The sequence below is a fragment of the Miniopterus natalensis genome, chromosome 12, assembly GCF_054644295.1.
Source record: "Miniopterus natalensis isolate mMinNat1 chromosome 12, mMinNat1.hap1, whole genome shotgun sequence".
Lineage (NCBI taxonomy): Eukaryota > Metazoa > Chordata > Mammalia > Chiroptera > Miniopteridae > Miniopterus > Miniopterus natalensis.
The window spans coordinates 52,229,001-52,247,373 of record NC_142092.1 but is presented as its reverse complement, the minus strand read 5'-3'; the positions used below and the strand labels follow the sequence as shown (position 1 = coordinate 52,247,373).

General features: G+C 41.8%; 1 protein-coding gene and 1 pseudogene across 3 annotated transcripts in view; one reads left to right on the top strand and one right to left on the bottom strand.

Annotated features, from left to right (window-relative positions):
- Window positions 1–18,373, bottom strand: part of PLPPR1 (phospholipid phosphatase related 1) — a 172,567-nt gene that overhangs the window by 75,943 nt on the left and 78,251 nt on the right. For 2 of the 3 annotated variants that reach the window (XM_087822792.1, XM_087822790.1), the window contains exon 2: window positions 3,471–3,578. In XM_087822792.1, coding sequence (XP_087678918.1) covers window positions 3,471–3,533 — 63 coding nt within the window. In that variant the 5' untranslated portion in view covers window positions 3,534–3,578. Of the gene's footprint in view, window positions 1–3,470; window positions 3,579–18,373 lie in introns of those variants that run through there. The other variant, XM_016225009.2, reaches the window with a different exon arrangement.
- LOC148091854 (large ribosomal subunit protein uL14 pseudogene) lies at window positions 10,213–13,510 on the top strand (annotated as a pseudogene).

Genomic DNA, 18,373 nt, shown 5'->3' with positions numbered 1-18,373 from the left:
ACAGCTTCAGATAAATATTAAGAATGCTTATAATTCAATAATTCACTAGACCCTTGCTGAAAGAACTACTAAAGGATAAATTTCACAAGAAAATGAAACCCTGAAGGAAAGAGAGGAATAAAAGGAGCAATGGTGAGTAAAGAAACAGAAGAATGTGTAGATACATTCAAAAAAGCCCTGACTGGGGGGAAAAAAAAAAAGTTAAAAATTTAAGTAATATGTAAAAATAAAGAATGACACCCAAGATCTCAAAGTGACCTAAGAACATCAGTTTTTTGGGAAGCATAGAGCTGATGATTAAATATATAAACTTAAAAATTTGAGGGTAAAATTTAAGAGTAAGCTTTAAAAAAATAGAAATATAATCTATAATTTACAACATAAAGGGGGATTAAAACAAGTTAAGTAATCTAATTTAACAGGCAGAGGACAGAAAAATAAGAAGTGAAAGTCCATACTTATTTAAAGTTAGCAACAAGGCAAGGATGTCCTCTACCACTGCTTCTATCCACTATAATACTGGAGGTCTTAACCAAAACAATAAGACAAGAAAAAGGAATTAAAGTCATATCAGAAAAGAAACAAATGTGCTACTACTTACAAATGATGTAACTGTCTGAAAAGAAAATCTAAGGAATTACAGGCATACTCAGAGTTTAACAAAGTTTTTCAAGGAAACTGATATAAAAATAACATTTATCCCATAATGCAGCAATAAACAACTGGAAAATGTAATTGTCCCCCAACAATTCCACTGCTAGGTGTGAATCCAAGGGAAGCTCTTGCACACATGCACAGAAAACAGAAATAATATTTTCTGCAAAAAAAGTAAAAAAATTTTTTAGAGTAAAAAAAACCCCCAAACTTGTAAATGTGAAAAAAATTAGGTAAACAAAAAAGAATCAACCAAATGGTCCCTCACTAGGCATACTCACACAATAGGATAAAATGCAACGATTAAAATGAATACTTCTGGATAAATCTCAGAAACATAATGTTGAATGAAAAGGCAAGTTGTCAAAAAAAGAGAGAGAGAGAAGTTCAGTATGGTATCATTTATGTAAAATCTCCCTAAATTATTATTTATAAATATATACACGTGTAGAAAAAATATGAAAATTTATATGGGAATCATGCAGATGAATGAAGCTTCTAACTTCACATGCAACTTCTGAAGTAGGACTTCAGCCATAGCTGTAGTATTTTATTTTTCCTTGGAAAAAAAATATTCGATGAACATATGGCAAGATTTTAAGATTTGGTCTTGATGGTGGGTGCAGGGATGTTTGTTGTATTATTTTCTCTGTTGGAATTCTTTCATAATAAAAAAAATCAGTGAAGAGATATTCATTGATCAAATTGACATTTTAACCAAGTTATTTTTGACCAAGTTTTCTGATATGTCGGTTATTATCAGAATACCTGGAATAATGTACATAAACAATGTTTGATGAGTGAAATGCATGAGAGTTGTAAGAGCCACTTTGAGAGTCACCTCCTCCTCTTTCAATTTCTACTTAATTCTGTTTTCTTTTTTTTCTTTCTCCTGCTTGTTTCTGAGAGAAGTCACTGATGTACTTAAATTTCCATGCAAAATAAGGATGACAATACAGCAAGAAAAAGAATAAACTATCTTTCCTCTCCCAGATTTTTAGACTTATATTTATGTTTGTGTCAGGTTAAGGCACAGAAAAACTGATTTATGTTTCTTGTTGCCTGCTCTACCAGTGAAGCTCATCATTCACGCATTAGCGGGCTAAAAATCTTCAGAGATATAGCTGCCAGCAATAAATTAAACCTCTTACTTTGAGGCTTGGTTCCCGTTTGATTTTTAAGAAAATGTCAAATAAAGTTGCTTTTGGGAGAATAAAGATGATGACGGATGACTTCTACCGCAATTTCCCCCAGATCACTTTAAAAATTCATTTTTCTTATAACAAAAGAAATTTTTAGCGTTGGAAACTAATGCTATAGCCTTCTACCCTTTCCCACATGAGCAGTAGGAGAAAGGCTCCTTTTCCTTCATCACAACCCAAAATATACACGACATATAGTTATTGTCTGAATGGAGTACCCTTGGTTTTGTACAGGAAGTTAAAGGAAGAGTATTAAGAATATGTGTTTATGGTGAGAGAGCTTTGCTTACCCTTTGAGAGACTGAGCTTAGCCTGAGTCTATGTGCATCTCAGCTTGTATTAATACCTCTGTCCCACCCTAAGTTCCTGTTTCTACCTGATGCTGCAATACAAACAGGTTCGCAAATATCACCGGAAAGTAAAGCATCAAGTAATATTTGTTCATCTAAACTACTAAGGGGTGCCTATAAGGCAAAACTCAAGCATCAGCCAAACACATACTGGCCAAAAATCAGAATGCTTGAAATTATCTAACTGACTATATAGACCGTGAAAGTTATTTCAAGAGGCAGGAGGTAAAAATACTTGGTGCACTGATTCATTGCATGTGTTTAAATAACACTGTACTGAAAGTATGCTTCTGCTAATATAATAGGGGTTTAACCCAAGGGTCTGTTTTCACAGGCTAATTAAATGGGTCAACATCCACGTTCCTGTCACATGCCGCTAAAAAGATCCCACAGCACAAGAACATGCTACAGCTGACCAGTGGGATGTGGAAACTGCCCAGGCAGTTAGCCAGGAAGGAAACTCAGACACTTTTCAGTGCTTTACATTATATTAGAAACCTGATCTTTAGGATAAAAAACAACCCATTAGATACCCTATCGGTTGAGAAGGCAGAAGTAGGTTCGTCTCTGGCAAATGAACATCTTATCTTGAGATAAGCTGGAATAGCTTTTGCATTGCATCATATGATTCCAGATTTCTTAAAATGTCCATGCCTCTGTCTCCTCCATAGCAAACACATAGAAAGGGAGATACAGTAGGGATGGGATGCAAGAAGTTTAAACAAAAAGATGCTGGAAAAACTGTTTGCTGGTACAAACTTGGAGCAACTCAACAAAATAATTCATGACCAAAGAAAACTGCACAGTATATAAGCTCTCAATACCCCACTAAAGAGAAATGCCCACTAGAGATAGTCAACTCTAAGATTTTTTTTTTCTTGATTTGGGCTCCAAGGCAAAAGACCATCAACTAACATCATCTGTAAACTGGTTGGCTTATTGAATTCCTGAAACATGATGCTGATTTTTAAAAAAAAAACAATTTAAATGCTGCACTCAATAACATATTGAAGTCACCACTGAATATAAACATAATAAACATAATTATTTTGTACCCCCATATAGGTGGAAGCTGATATGTTCTATGGCTTCCTATTCAAGAAACACTTTGCATAATTTATTAGATCTTTATCCTATTTGTGTTATCAAAATTTAACTATCGGTCATAAGATGAAATAATTTTAATCCAATTTCTCAGCATAAAAATTGTTACTTTATTCCAATTTATCCATATAGGTAAAAAAATAAAATAAAAGACACATACCTCGACGAATATAAAACACGGGATGATGGAATAACTTCGCTGCGTGTTGTTTCCTACAGCCATTTCTTACACCATGCAGTGAGGCCGCTCCGTCTGTAACTGTCCCGGCTGAAACAAACACGTAGCAAGGGGTAAGGCCACATGTTCAGCATCCCTGAGCTATTTACATAGAAACATCAGCTGCCCTGTAGATAAGCAGTCTGTACATGCACAATGCCAAATAGTGATCTACAACACAGTCAAGGCAAATGAATCATCATCCCCGGGAAAAGAAATCATATACACCAGCTATGAATAGTCTTAGAGACAAAACGACCAGATAGAGCCACAACCAGCAGGATTCTAGCTGCCTGGCACTGCACCGTGCCCCAACCCCGTAGACTGCCCTCGTGCCATGAAACAGTTTCTGCTACAGAACACTTGGCATTGTCTCTCCTGCAAGGATGTCCTCTTTTTGTGCCCCATCCTCCCAGTTTGCCACTTAGGGACTTATTTGTTTCTGCCCTTGCTGACAGTTGTACCGAGGCAGTAATCTCTGACCTCCTTCCATGGCCACTCTTTGCCCTGGCTCCCTCGACTGCAGGGCTATTAATTACTTTGGATTAATACATCGCTGATCCCTCTCACTGGCTTCCTTCAGCCCTGTGTGTGTGTGTGTGTGTGTCCCGAACAAATACATTCTCTTAACTTATAAGAATGGAGTGGAGTAGCTGGGCAACAGCAGGTAATTTTACAATGTTTCTGTCCTGTTTTGAATGTAAAATATTCTATTAGCAGATGAGTTAATTTTATTTCTTCTTTTAAAAAAACAAGTAGAGATTTTAGACTTTCATGAAACTTCCAAGGGCAGATAAAAATACTTTTCCTCTACACTTTCTATCCTCTATGCAAAGGAACACTTGCTTAACATGTCTCAGGGTCCGCTCTTGATTCATCCTTTCTGGTTTCTGCGCCACCCTTCCCAATATTCTATGGGTCGTGGCATGAAGAGTGACACCCGACCGCTACTGCTGTGGAGGGGCAACTGCACTTTCTTAAAGGCCGTCGATGAATGTCGGTGTTTAACTTGTTTTTCCTTTCACAAGTCCTCCCTTGCCTCCTCCCAGAATGAAACTTTAAAATACACTTCCTTTTCTGAAATACCACCTTGGGACTTGTTGATTAAACCTTTCTCTGAGAAAATTCAACATTATATGTTGGACATGGAGCTCACACCAGTTACAGGGCCACGCTGGACGCTGCTGAATGTTTAGTTACATCTACCCACGAGATGCCAATAGCAGCACCCCCTCCCCCCCCGCCCCGAGTTGTGGCCACTACAAAGGTCTCCAGGGACAGCAGCTGTCCCCTTGGAGGAGGGAGAGGAAGAGCGAGGGGGTGGGTACGGCCCCTGGTGGAGAGCCACTAATTTAGGAGAAGAAAGCAGAGCGCCTGGGACATGGGACGTTTTGGGCTGGTGAAGAACTTGCTTCACCTGGGATAAAGGTCACAATTTTGCCAACGGGGACAAACCTTTTCTCACTTGGTACCAAACAGAGGAAAATCTGAGAATTACTGAGGTGCCTTACTGACATTTGGGGAAATGAAGGGCATCTCAGGCTCACAGACCATGGCTGGGTGATACTGTAAGTGGCGGTTACTACCACTCTGAACCCCAAAGGAGAGCAGGGCTGTTTCATCCTTTGGTTACTACATAAGCCCAAATCCTAGTGCCTGTGAGCTACTTTGGAACCCATGAAAATATAAGAAGTAACAAAAAGGCACCCAAACCATGCAAAACCAAATGAATAAATATGTAATTATATACTTAAAAATGTAAAATTCTCACAACTTCATTCGTTACTAAGTATTAATGTTTATAACAATTTAATTAATTTGAAAATAATTTGTAGGTAAAATTTCTTAATTCTAAAAATTCCTTTGCAGAGAAACTATGATTGTAAATTAAATTAGTGACACAGAAAAATAATTTCTAGAGAAAAGTTTTAAATTTTAATTTTGCCACAAAGTAAAACTTTACCATCAGATTATTCTTTATGTGTTTATTACATGAAGGAGAGCCTCAAAAAGTGAGCACAGAAAACAATCTTATAGAACCTTAAAATAGCTCTGGAGTGATTTTGCTTCCAGCCAAGAGGAAACAACTGCGCCTGGATTTCACGCCTGACACAGCTAAAAATACAGACAAAATAAACGAGACAATAGTATTCAAGGCATTGGACAAGAGGCAATGAAGGGCAGTGATCCCTGAAAGATGGGAACCAGAAGAAGTGAGCCCTACGAATGCCCTAGTTTGCTGCCTGGAGGGAGTCTCCAGGCCACACACACAGGGGGGAACCCAGAAGAGTGACTGGTGGTCTCCCCGAGTTGAGTTGATAAAACTGGGAATGTGGGGAGGCCAAAGCAACTGGAGTTTGCAAGGCAGAGCACCAGGGAGGGGCACACTGCGGAGAGCTGGGCTGCTCTGCACAGGCTCCCTTGAGTCTTCAGCACAGTACTGAGGAGCCTGGGAAGAAACTACCTAAGGGCCAGAGAGAAACCATCCAAAAGGACCGGAGCAAACAATCATCAGGGCTCACACAGGGCCAAGAATACATTCTGTTCCCACCAACCAACATAAAGACCCCGGCTCAGCAGACAGCAGGTAGAGGACTTCAGTTTGGGTTAATTAATAACTCCAGTATGAACACATTTCTCTAACAGGGGCCGCTGGTGGTGCTGGGAAGTATTCCTTGCAGAGTAGTGTTTTTTCCTTTAGTTTGTCTGATACAGAATACTGAGTATTTGAGATTCTGGGCCACTGAGCAGTGTACTTTTCCCTTGTGACAGGGGACTCCAGAAGCAAGAGGTGACAGCACAACCCATTCTCAGGTCAAGCCAAAGGCATCTTTGACGTAAGTTTTACAACATTCAATGTGGTGAAACTTTCTAGAAGTTCCTCAGAATTAGGTGGTATAAAGATTGAGATGAGATGATGTCTAGAAAGGGGAAAAATAGGGCTTATTTCTACATGATCCAAATCTTAATTGGAGATTGAGTGAGGGTGGGGGATTTCAGTAGAAAAGGGAAAATTAAAAGGCGAGAAAAAATGAGTTGTGAGAATTATATTTTATGTAAAATAAAATATACTAAAAATGTATTAAGAGTTAGCCAAATCCCCAGTCCAACTCATCTGTAACACATGTTAAACAGGCATTGACTTTCTTGGTGGCACTGAGCTACCCCTCACTGTTCTGGATCATTTCTATTCAGTACATTATCTCCAACCAGGATCACAGTTTGCATTTAATTTCCCAACACAGGAAACTTTTTTTTAAGCAACAAAGACATTAAGGAAGAGGAACATTAAATGGGATTGTAGATGAGTGCAAACTAGATTTCATCATGAGATGGTGTGGGATTTAAGAAGGCTCTATGAGGCTCTCAAGAGAAATACTTAAGTTTTAGAGATGCTTTTCAACGCTTGCAAAGAATGACAATGGGAAAACCCATATCTGATACAAGGGTGGCATTGGCACTCCCTTTTCCCCCAGTCTGTCCCCCTCCACGGTCTCTCATAGCCAGATCTATGATCCAGCCCTTGAACTAGCTCAGATTAAGGCAGAGAGATATAAAGAGCATAAAATACACAATCCAGGAAATCCAGAATTGAGTTAAATCTTTACAAAATACACAATACTCAGAGGCCCTGATACCTAGGCCCCCACATTGCTTAGTGGCTTTTTAGACCCAAGGATCATTCCTGGTTCCCTTAGAGCTCCCATAGTACACTGGTCTGGTCCTTGTGACCACTCATTAGCTCTGTCCCTACTGCTTAAATCTGATGAATCACTCTCATAAAACCTCAGTCTCCACGTCTTGGGTCAATCCTTCCTAGGTCTTGCATGAACTCAACACGATCCTAATGTAGGTCCCTGGATCAGTCTCTTCTACTTACTCCATCCAGGTAAGACCCACTATACCTTGAACCCAAACAACAATGAAAATAGTGTCTGGAAGGCCTAAAAATCAAAATGTAAAACAGAACATATTTCAAAATGTAAAACAGAACATATTTCAAAACGTAAAACTGAAAGGGGAAATTATTCCACTAAATTCTATCTCTGGGTCTCTTTGATTGTTAAAAAAATACACACTTTCGATTGCTGTTTTAAAAGATGTGTTCCTTAATTAAATATAATAAAAGCTAAAGTAAAATGGGTGGGGGGGGGAGTAAATCATCTCTGTTAGAGACCAGTCTTTTCAAAACAAGCTGAACCACAAGGATGCAGCTGAACACAGCTCAGCAGACGACTGGAGCTGGGAAGCAAGCAGAGAGCATAATACTGTCTAAATGGCTGATGGGCACCCTGGGTGATCTGAGCCACCACCAAGAGAACTGCTTAATAGGAAAACACATGCCCAGACATGCAAGCATGGCCCTTCTTTTTAAAATTGTCGATGTTGTTTACCCCTAATTTTCCATCGGGGGGGGGGGGTTGCGGGGAGGACACATAGCTGGAAAAAGTAGCAGGGCACAAAGAGCTTTTTTTAATGAAAACATAATTAATGTTTCCTTTGATAAAATCAAAGACTGGAAGGAAATGAGGTCTTGATGCTCAGTTAAACTGAAACCTTGATGCCCTGAAGCAAGAACACAGGGACACACAGGCACACACCCACCATAGAAGGGCACAGACATAGGGTAAGCTCCAGGGAAAGCTGTGCTCAGCCTAAAGTCTGGGAAGAAAATAGGCAGAAGATATGCCGCAAGTGCCCTCAATGGAAAAGCAGTGAATGTGCTTCTTAAACATACCTGAGTATTTGCATTCTCTTGCATCTGGCTCTGATTATAAAATTTCAAATATAATTTCAAAAGTGACCGCAGTTATTGACAACAAACTTTACAATGTCGTCGTCATCATGGTCTATGTTGCAGGACTGACTAGATTCAAGATAAAGAATTCTCTTTTAGCAGCTGGTAACTACTGGAGTTAGGGAGACTTATTAGGGGCCACAGTCATCTAGGGGGAGCAGTAATCAGAACCGTGTGATCAGAACTGGCTTCAACCCGGCTTTCGTATTTTTGAGAGGAGCAGAAAGGAGAGACAGGTAAGAGCCCCGGGTTGAATCCGGGCCTCTCTGAACCGGTCTAGAAAGGGAATTGATCTGATCGAGGCCGGAGGAGCCAGAGTGCCTTTCCCTACCCCTAGTCACTGGTTCCTCTACATTTCCCTTTGAAACCTGTCCTGGTCCTCCTCACGGCCATGGTGGTTTCTAATGATCCAAGAGATGGGATCAGTAATTAAGTGGAGGGGGGAAAAAAGCAGATCGATTCAGGGTGAGAAATTGCTAAAGAAGAGAGGAAATGTGCCCACAGAGTAGCAGTCTAGAGGAAACGCCCAGGGAGGCCCTTTGGGGGGGGGGGGGGACAGCGGTTCCAGGATCTCACACAGCCCTTTATGGCCTTGCCTGCGGGGACGTGCGTTGCAGGCCTTTGGGAGCAGCGGGGAGGCTGTGATACTGCTGCTCTGCCAAGCAAGGCTGCTTTTCCGATTTAAAGCTAAGCTGCCCAGGAACCAAGCGAAGAGAAGACAGGGAGGGAGAGAGGGAGGGGGTGCGGAGGAGAGAACGGTGAGTTGAGACACCAAATCTATCCTCATGTCAACTCTCTAGAACAGAGTAGATTTGTGTGTGTGTGTCACTAGATCCTTGGTCCTTGGGCGCCCTCAGGAATCACTGCCAGGAAGTCCCTGTGCCCTCATGACAGGTTAATTAATTAGCTCTGTTGGGGTCTCACAAGAGACAGGAAAAAGAAGTGAGAGAAATTTGATTTCTCCATGAGAGATTTCAGAGAGGGATTCAGGGCACAGAGGCACCCGCCTTGCTTTGCCTGCAGTGCCGCGCAGTCAGGGCAGGGTGGCCTGTTCTGTGGCGGAAGCAACCACGAATTATGAATGAGATAATGACAATATTGCCCACTCGTCTCTTGCATCAACATGTATTGAGGGTTTCCTATGCCAGGTTTTATACGTTATAGCTTTATAGTTACAGTGTTTATGGTTAATTGGCATATGGTATGGAGACACCGTGACCACTCTCTCCAACACTGTACCCTGCTTCCCTCATCTAACATCCCAATCTTACCCTTTTATCTACACCACTTGTGGCCTAACATACTTAATAACTTTTTATGCTTATTTTATTACCTTTCTCTAGCTGCCAGAATGTAAGTTTCACAACTCCTTGCCTATTTTGTTCACCAACCAGACCCCAAGTGTGTCTTGGGAAGATGATGACACTAAATAATTACAAGTGAGAAAAGCAATGTCTCTCTGAGTCCTACAATGGGGCTAACCTATAGGAAGCCAGGAAAGTCTCCCCTGAAAAAGCGATGTCTGGATGCAGAGGGGTTAAGAGGACGGTGGGAGCCGTATTGCTGGCTGTCAAAGGGAATAGCATGTGGAAAGTATTTGTACCTGAAAAGAGACAAAGTGTGGCCACATGGCTGAATCGTGAAGAGCACCGGCAATGGGACACGGAATGAGGCCAGACAAGAGAGGGCCCAGATGATACAGGGCCAGGGAGGCCATGTCAAAAAGCTTGGAATTAGCTCTAAGACCGCCAGTAAACAAAGGTTTCAAGGAAGAAAACTGCTGTGCCTGGTGTGCTTTTACAAAGGACTGTTCAGGATACAGAGAATGGTTTGGAACAGTGGGACAAGAATGAATGTGGTCCTTTCTGTCCCTTTCTGGCATCCAACATGCAGAAGTGAGGATGTGGTGTGTCCTCTACTGAGAAATTCCGGGATTTCCCTGTTTCTTCAGGTGAGAGCTGTGATCCACTGCGCTGACTACACAGGAGCCAAAGATCTGTGTGTCCCCTGTGAGAGGGATCAGGGACACCTGAACAGGCTTCCTGCTGCTGGTGTGGGTGACTTGGTGAGAGCCACAGCCCAAAAAGGCAAAACCAGAGCTCAGAAGGAAGGTATATCCAGAGCTGGTAATTCAACAACGAAAGTCATCCCGGAGAAAAGATGGCATGGTTCTTTATTTTGGAGATGATGCGGGGGGTCCAAGACAGCAACAAAGGCGAGATGAAAACTCTGCCATCACAGGACCAGGTGCAAAGGAGCGTGCAGATCTGTGGCCCAGGATTGCATCCAGTGCTGGCAGCATTGCACGATTCTCCGGTGTATTTGTAAAACAAGCAAACACAAAAAAACCCAACAACAAGAAAAAAAAATTAAAAATTATATCCCCCCACCCAGAAAAGAAAGAATGAATAGGCGAGATGGCCAGCTGAAGGGTTCTGCGATTATCTAGGCGAGAGGAGAGGGTGGCTTGGGGGAAGGGTAAGGCAATGGAGAGTGAATTCAAGGTGAGTGAGTTCAAGAGATAATTAGAAGAACAAATAAGATTGAGTCATTGATTAAAGTGGGAGTGGTGGGAATGTTAAATTGCCTTTTCTTATTTGTTTGAATCCCTCAAACTGAAACATACATCTTTTTTTGTGCTGTCTCCAGTCTGATGAACAGGTGATAAAAGCTTTCCGTTTACTGTGTTAAATCAGCCGCAGCCTCCACTTCAGGCTTCCCTCCTGAATCCCAATTGTGTCCTTTCATTGCCAGCTTCCTCTGGGCCAGAATACGGCACAGCATGAAAAAGACTATTTGAAAATCAACCATGCTTATTTAATATATTTTATATATATATATATATATATGTGTGTGTGTGTGTGTGTGTGTATATATGTGTGTGTATATATATATGTATATATCATGCTGAAAGAAAAAACAAAAAAATCAATACCTTATTGTAAATGTATTCCCCAATAAGTTGGGGTCCCTAAATATATACGAAGGTCTTTCCTTATTTCCTTTTTGCTTTTCCAATCTCCACATTCCCTTCGAGAAACAGTTCAGTTTCTGCGTCCGCCAGGAACCTTCTGAGTTCAGCCAGTCAGTCATTCACAACAATCATCTGTTGATCTGCCAATGAGCCACGCAGCTTCCTAGTAGAGCCATTGGTGTGGCATTTAATCACAGACAACATTAGGACATCAGTGATGGAATGAGGGAAGGCATCTCTTAGCCTCTTTCTAGTCTATGATTTCACTTCTATGCTCTCATTTGATCTTTCAGCCAAACTCCAAAGTTCTTGGTTAACTTTCCATGGGTGAGTGGTTATCTTTCCTTCTGGATTGTAAACCAAAAGCCTGAGCTGACTTGTGTCTCTCACAGCAGCTCGCACAGGCTTAATGACAACATTGGTGAATATTCATGGTCGTTCCAAGGAGAACTGTGGAAGAGGCTATTTAAGTTGGCCTTAGCGCCAACACCCTCTCCTTTCACTTCACCACCTCTGCAATAATGTCCTTTCTGTCTGTACCATGCTAGCTTGTAACCCCTAGAGTGAAACCTGGCCAGGTTCACCAACACCCTACACAGCAGCCTGATGTCACAGAATGCCACTAGAATGGCAGGGTTTCCTCCGTGGGTCAGCCGCAACCCTCATCACAGGAGTAAACGTAGCTTTGCATCTCAATGAAAAAGGCCTAGTTCTCTGGACTTGAGCACTAGATTTAGAGCCTGACAGGTGTGGATCTGGACCCAGGTCACAAGAAGTAAGTTACAGTAAGTCCCTGTGCCTTGTTGTGTTTCTGTCTGCTCCTTTGTCTCGTTGTGGTTGCACTGGGGCATTGTAAGGGGTGAATGACACAATGTGTAGTGCTGAGCACATGCTGGGTGTTCTGTAAACATCTGTTGAATGAAAGTCCTTTATGTAAGCTCATCACTTGCAGTTCAGTTTTCTACTTTTCCCTTCAGTGTCCAGACATCTCCAGCTAGAAAAACACTACTGTACTATTCCGCTTACTAAGAAGGGACTGTTTTTAAAGAACATTAGCAAAACTTATTAAATATCTCCTGTTCACCCAGATAAAGAGATTATGAATGACTGGACGTTGGCTAATTCCCAGGACACCTAATTTGTTCACACCGATTTTGAGAAAAGCGTCAGATTTGGATATGAGTTAATTTCACAACCCCCCACACCCACCCCAGAGAAACCACAAGGCAGCCAAGCAGGTAGCAGTCTGCGGGCCACCTTTCAGCCGGCAGGGCTCCATAAAGAGGAAATTCATTCTTGAGATTAGAGGAGAAATGTGGGTAATGCGATAAGGGGAGCAACAGCAAGGAAAATTAAAAAGCACTGTGGGTTCTGCCTGGAGCTCTTAATTAACCACATTCTCCACAATGCAGAGCAGACCCATCTGGGCAACCCAAAAATAGAAACAGCGAGTAGAGCTCAGTGATGGGTCAGTAGAGCTCAAGTGATAGGTCAAGCCCCGAAGACTTTAGAAGCCCCCCCAAAAGAAGAATCAAAAGTAATGGTGAGGTTGAAGCTAGAATGCCCTAACTTAATAACTAATAAATCCAATTTCTGTCAGTTTGGCACACGAAGCTAAGACAACTTTGCCACAACAGCTCTAAAAGGGGCGAGAAGGCTGCAGAAACCTGTACACACGCTGTTGGCACAGAACTCACAATCCATCCCTAAGTAAATAAAGCCAGTCGCAAACTCATTTGCTTTGTCCTTGGGAAGCCAGGTACTTTTGCCACCGATTTGTGGATGAGCCAAATCTGTCTTTAACCAAAGCATTTTATTTAAGGCCTTTATATTAACACAATCTGAATGTAATTCAGAATCTTACAAATATTTCATGTTGGGACCAAAGCAAGGCAGAAGCTATTCCTGCTGCTTGGGGTGGAGATAAAGCACTGTAGGGCTGGGTTTAACCGTGCAGACATACCTGGGTGGAAAGTGACAGCTGCAGCCAGCAGAAAGGCTGTTTTCCCTGAGACCCAGCGCCCTGGGATATACGTAATACGCACTAACTCATTACCTCTTCATTCCTTATTCTCTGCATATTCTTTTATTCTCTTTGTACAGCTGTGGATACCGAGGCTCAGGTTAAGTGACGTGCCTCAGGTGGTTACCAGGCTAAAAGTGTTGAAGCTGGAACATAAACTAGGCTCCCTGGGCTCCAAACCCCACTGAGTACCACTCCATGCTAGCTCCCTTACCCAGGATAGCCACACTATTGATATTTGGGGACAAGAAACAGTGAAATATTTACCCTAAGTGAGTACTATGAATCAAGTCCCCCAAATAATGGGGTCTCCAGATAGGAAGCTATCCCATGAGTTATCTAGTCCAAGGAACCATCTATGCTTAGAATTTCAGAAAAGGACTTTAAAGTACACAGTTTGAAATAAGGTAATCACTTTCCAGAAACACAAAAAATCTTGAGATTTGAGGAAATGCCCTTACAAGGCACTATTTCCTCCTCCATTTAATAAATAACATTTTGAATGCCTACCATGTGCTTGGCTATGCTGGGCACTCCAACATTGCCTTAAGAATCCCCACAATAATCTTATAGGGCAGGCACTATTATTACTATCCCCATGTTACAGGTAAGGAAACTGAGGATTAGAATGGTTGCATAACTTGTCCTAGGTCACACAACCAGTAAGCCCTAGTACAAAGATACAAACCCAGTTTATTAATGTGGTCTTCAAGGGCTTGATATCATGAGACAGTTGTGCTTATTTGCAAGTTATTGGAGAGAGATCCAATAGCCCAATCCTTTCTTCAATCTAAGGCATGTCCAATTTCTCTTTGGTTTCCTAGAGTCAGGCCATCTTGAGGGTACCTGAGGTAACATGCTAACTACCATGTATGGAGCCTGTATGTGAATATCTGCAGTGAAGGAAAATACTCTTACAGCTTATTCCACTTAGGAGCAGCTCTGATGATCAGAAAGTCACTTATCTTCAGCTGACGATGCAGTTCCATGAGGAACCTCCCCCTTGTATCTCTTGTAGGTGAAGGGCAAAAAATCACGCCAGTGAAGTGACATTATCGAAAGCAAAGAGGCTTAATGCCATTCACTGAAGCACGAGTGATCTTGAAGGAAATGGAGAGATTCTTTTTCAAGGACAGGTTTAATAGCTAAAAGGGAATACTGTTTCATACCCAGTCAACCGTTCAGCTACAGACAACTTGTTACACTCAAGTGGTCACCTATTTTTTTTTTTTTTAATATTTCAATGACATTCTGAATGTACATAAGAGGTTGGAGAGAGAAAGACTTTTTTTTAAGAACTCGCATTTGCATTTAACTTGAAATTCTTTCCAGTCCTATGATTTCTGCATAAATATTTATGGAATCCCAATAGCTAATTAGATTATAAGCCTTTTATCCAGGAATTTGTCCAATTTTATGCCGTCCGTGAAACCTGAGCTCTTTGCTGATCTTGGTTTGGTCCGTATTAAACAAGCATTTGTTTCAACAGCCTTAAAGGCTACAATTTAAATTCTCCCATTTGTTATGCGTGCTACATCACGAAATTTATAATCCTTGTTTTTGGACAAGGGTCTGAAGACTCAGATCCCATGATAACATGGGTTTCTTGTGTGAAAGCTTTCATTCTGATCAAAGAGGAATAAAGTACCAAATGGCCCCAAAACAAAGAGGAAAAAAGTGGTGCTTTGTATCATCAGCCACACAGCCTTCTACATAGCTGTCTTCATGTGGTCCCCACAACCACCCTTGGAAGTGGAGATTACTGTGCTATTTAACTGTGAAAGAACTTCAATATCTTTTTTTTTTTAATTCTTAACCCAAGGATATTTTTTCCATTGCTTTTCAGAGAGACAGTGGAAGGGCGACAGAGGGAGAGGGAAAGAGAAACATCGATGTGAGGGAGACACATCGAGTGGTGGCCTCCGGCACAATCCCCAACCGAGGCCAGGAATCAAGCCTGCAACTGAGTTATGCGCTCTTGGCTGGAACTGAGCCCGGGACCCTTCAGTCCATGGGCTGATGGTCTAACCACTGAGCCAAACCTGTGAGGGCCAGTATCTTTTTTTATATCACACAGCAACTAAGCAAAAGTAGCTCTCAAGCTAGGTGCTCAGACACAGCACCCCTTCTCTAGTTATAGAAGAAGGCCAGCTCACAGCTACCCAGAGGGTAATAAACCCCTCTCTCTGTTCGACCCAGTTCTAGAAGCTCAAGGTCTCCCCAGGTTCACACTTTAGGAACCTAATAGGTCTTTTCATCTACACTGAGCAGCCTCACTCCACCTTTTTATCCCATAAGGTAATGCCATCACCACCACCAAATTTTTCTAGGTACTGAAAGGCCTACCCTTTTGTTCTGGGACCATTATGTTACAATAAGCAAAATAATTCCTCTTGGTGGGAGAATCTTAAATTATAGTCTTAAGGGTCTGGTTCTCAGGGTCTTGGAGCCTGGAAGATGAGGTACGAAGCTAAGCTAGCAACACCCACTTAGGACACGAGGCTGTTCATTTCAACCAGCTCAGTGCCCACCAACGCCCTCTTCTATTTCCACATTGCCCATGACAGTCCTTCGTGCTTGTTCTGGAAGTGGCTGCTTCATCACCCTCACCTCCCTGGAGTTTTTGTTCTTCTGCACTGTAGCTCTGACTCACGCCTCTTCCCACTTGCCTCTCTTTTAGTGTTTCTCTTGTGTCCCACAAACGATTATTTCTTCCTAGAAACTTTAAAATATATAAGGTAACCTATGTGCTCAGTTTAAAAGGTCAGATAAAACTACAAGCTTATGACCCCGATAGCAGTCTCCCATTTCATCTCTCCATGTCCCCCTCTTTAGAGGCAATCACTTAGAAGAAAGATTTAAAATATTTCGGATATTTAGTACCAAGGCTCACATTAAAGGGAAATAAAGTGATCAGTATCAATATGGAGGGGAAAAGTCATTTTCAGTTTGATCAAAACTCCAGAGAATAAAGTCAAGAAAAAACATTACTATAGCCCAAATGACCCCTCAAATCTTTCACACCAACACAACTCAAAATAAGATCAATTTGGTATTAATGCCTGTATTTAAGCTCTAAAATAAGAGGGTCCAAATCTTCTATGACTTATCTCTTTTAGAAATGATTTTTAAAATGGATTTTTACAGAAGGGAGAGGTAGAGAGAAACATCAATGATGAGAGAGTCACTGATTGGCTGCCTCCTGCATACTCCCCACTGGGGATAGAGCTGGCATCCCGGGCATGTGCCCAGACCAGGAATCAAACCAGCAACCTTTTGGTGAACAGGACAATGCACAACCCACTGAGCCACACCAGCCAGGGCTCTATGACTTATCTTGAGGATATGAATGCTGTAGGGATTTTTGCACCTTTAATTTCACTCCTTAGATATCTAGACTACTTGATTGATGATTTCCCACTTTTATGTATTTAGTCACATAAACTTTATTTTTCACAGTGAAATTTCATTTCCAGGTGTTTCTGAAAATTCAGTTATGAGAAATCAAATAAGACTTTCTACTTGTATGGAAAATGGAGTCAGGGGTCATTAAGATGATCAATTATAGATGTAAGATTGGGGGGAAAAGGTCTTTATCTTACATATTCCTTTTAGACACACTTTTAACTCTTAAATATGAGGACATATGACAAAGATATGAGCTAAAGTTAGCATACAAACACCTATTACATGAAAGGTAATGGAGAGTCCATTGGATCCCACATTTCTATTCACTCTTCCAAGCATAGGAGAACCTCTTGGTGCCAGCACAGATCCCTTGAGCCTTACTACTCAGTTAATCTGGCCAAACTCCCAATTCTGCAGTATCTACATCTCTTAGCCTAGGGACATTTTACCTGAAGCAGAGGGTGGCTCAGCTACCTGCAATGCAGGCTGCCAGTGCCAGAGAATTAGATCTCTTGGACCCAGGCCTTTTACCTTCACTTTGTCTGAAGGGCTTCCTGAGGTGGGCTGGATTTTTGCCACAATGTTATTTACAACTGGAGATCCTTTCTATCAGATTTCGATTTGGCTGCTTGGGAGTGGAGCTCCCAGATATTTTGATCGTCAGCTAGGTTTGAGAACCACTGCTTTTTTCAAATCAGAGTTTGTTTTAATATAAGTACATTGACTACGTCCCTCAGCAATAGCAAGATGGATGGTGTGGTTGTCAAGATCGTGCCTTAGAACTAAAATCGAAATCTTTCAGCACTTCAGTGCACTGTTTACTCAGTTATTCAACATTTACTCAGCACCTACTAGACTCCTGACTTATGTGCTAAGGATATAAAGATGAATAATCATCATCCCAGTCCTAGAGGAGCTTTGGTTGAAGGAGAGGCAGATAGATAAACAGATAAGTCACAATATAACCTGAAATATGATATAAAACACTATCACACACCGTGAGAGCACAAATTGCTGTGGGGAAAACTAGACATTCAATAACCTTTACTCTATTTATTGCCATAATACTTAGTAGAGCCAGGCCCTGTACTTTCATTCTCAAAATATATTGTGTTTTTTGTAACAAGTAAACATATGAGCCTTTCCAAACAAAACAAAAGCTCTTAGAAGCAGCCCTCAGCCAATGACTGATGGTAGTTGGAATAAAATGCCCCAGCTGCCCATCCCTTGGATGAGAAGACTGAGGCATGAAGTCCACACTGTTTCCCAGACTTCCCCCCATGGACTGAGCTCCAGGCGTCCAGGGCAGCTGACCTGAGAGTTTATTCTTTATTGGCCATCTTCCTTCCCCTACTGGTATTTCCTATGCTTCCCAAAGAAAGGTCTGGTGCTTGCCTTCTTGTGTCGCACGTTTCTAGGATGAAGGACAGTTCCTCCCCTTGTATTCTGGCTCGGTCACCTCCCATCTCACTCTCCTCTGCTGACTTCCCCTCTTCCTAGGAGTCAGTCCTCTCCATGAAGAAACCCTCTGTTCCTTTCTGGCTATTTTCCTAACTCCTCCCTTCCCGTCCAATTCAAAGAGTGCTCCGCACGGAGTAATTTTCTCTCCTTTAGGTTGCAATCTGGCTTCTACACCCATCACC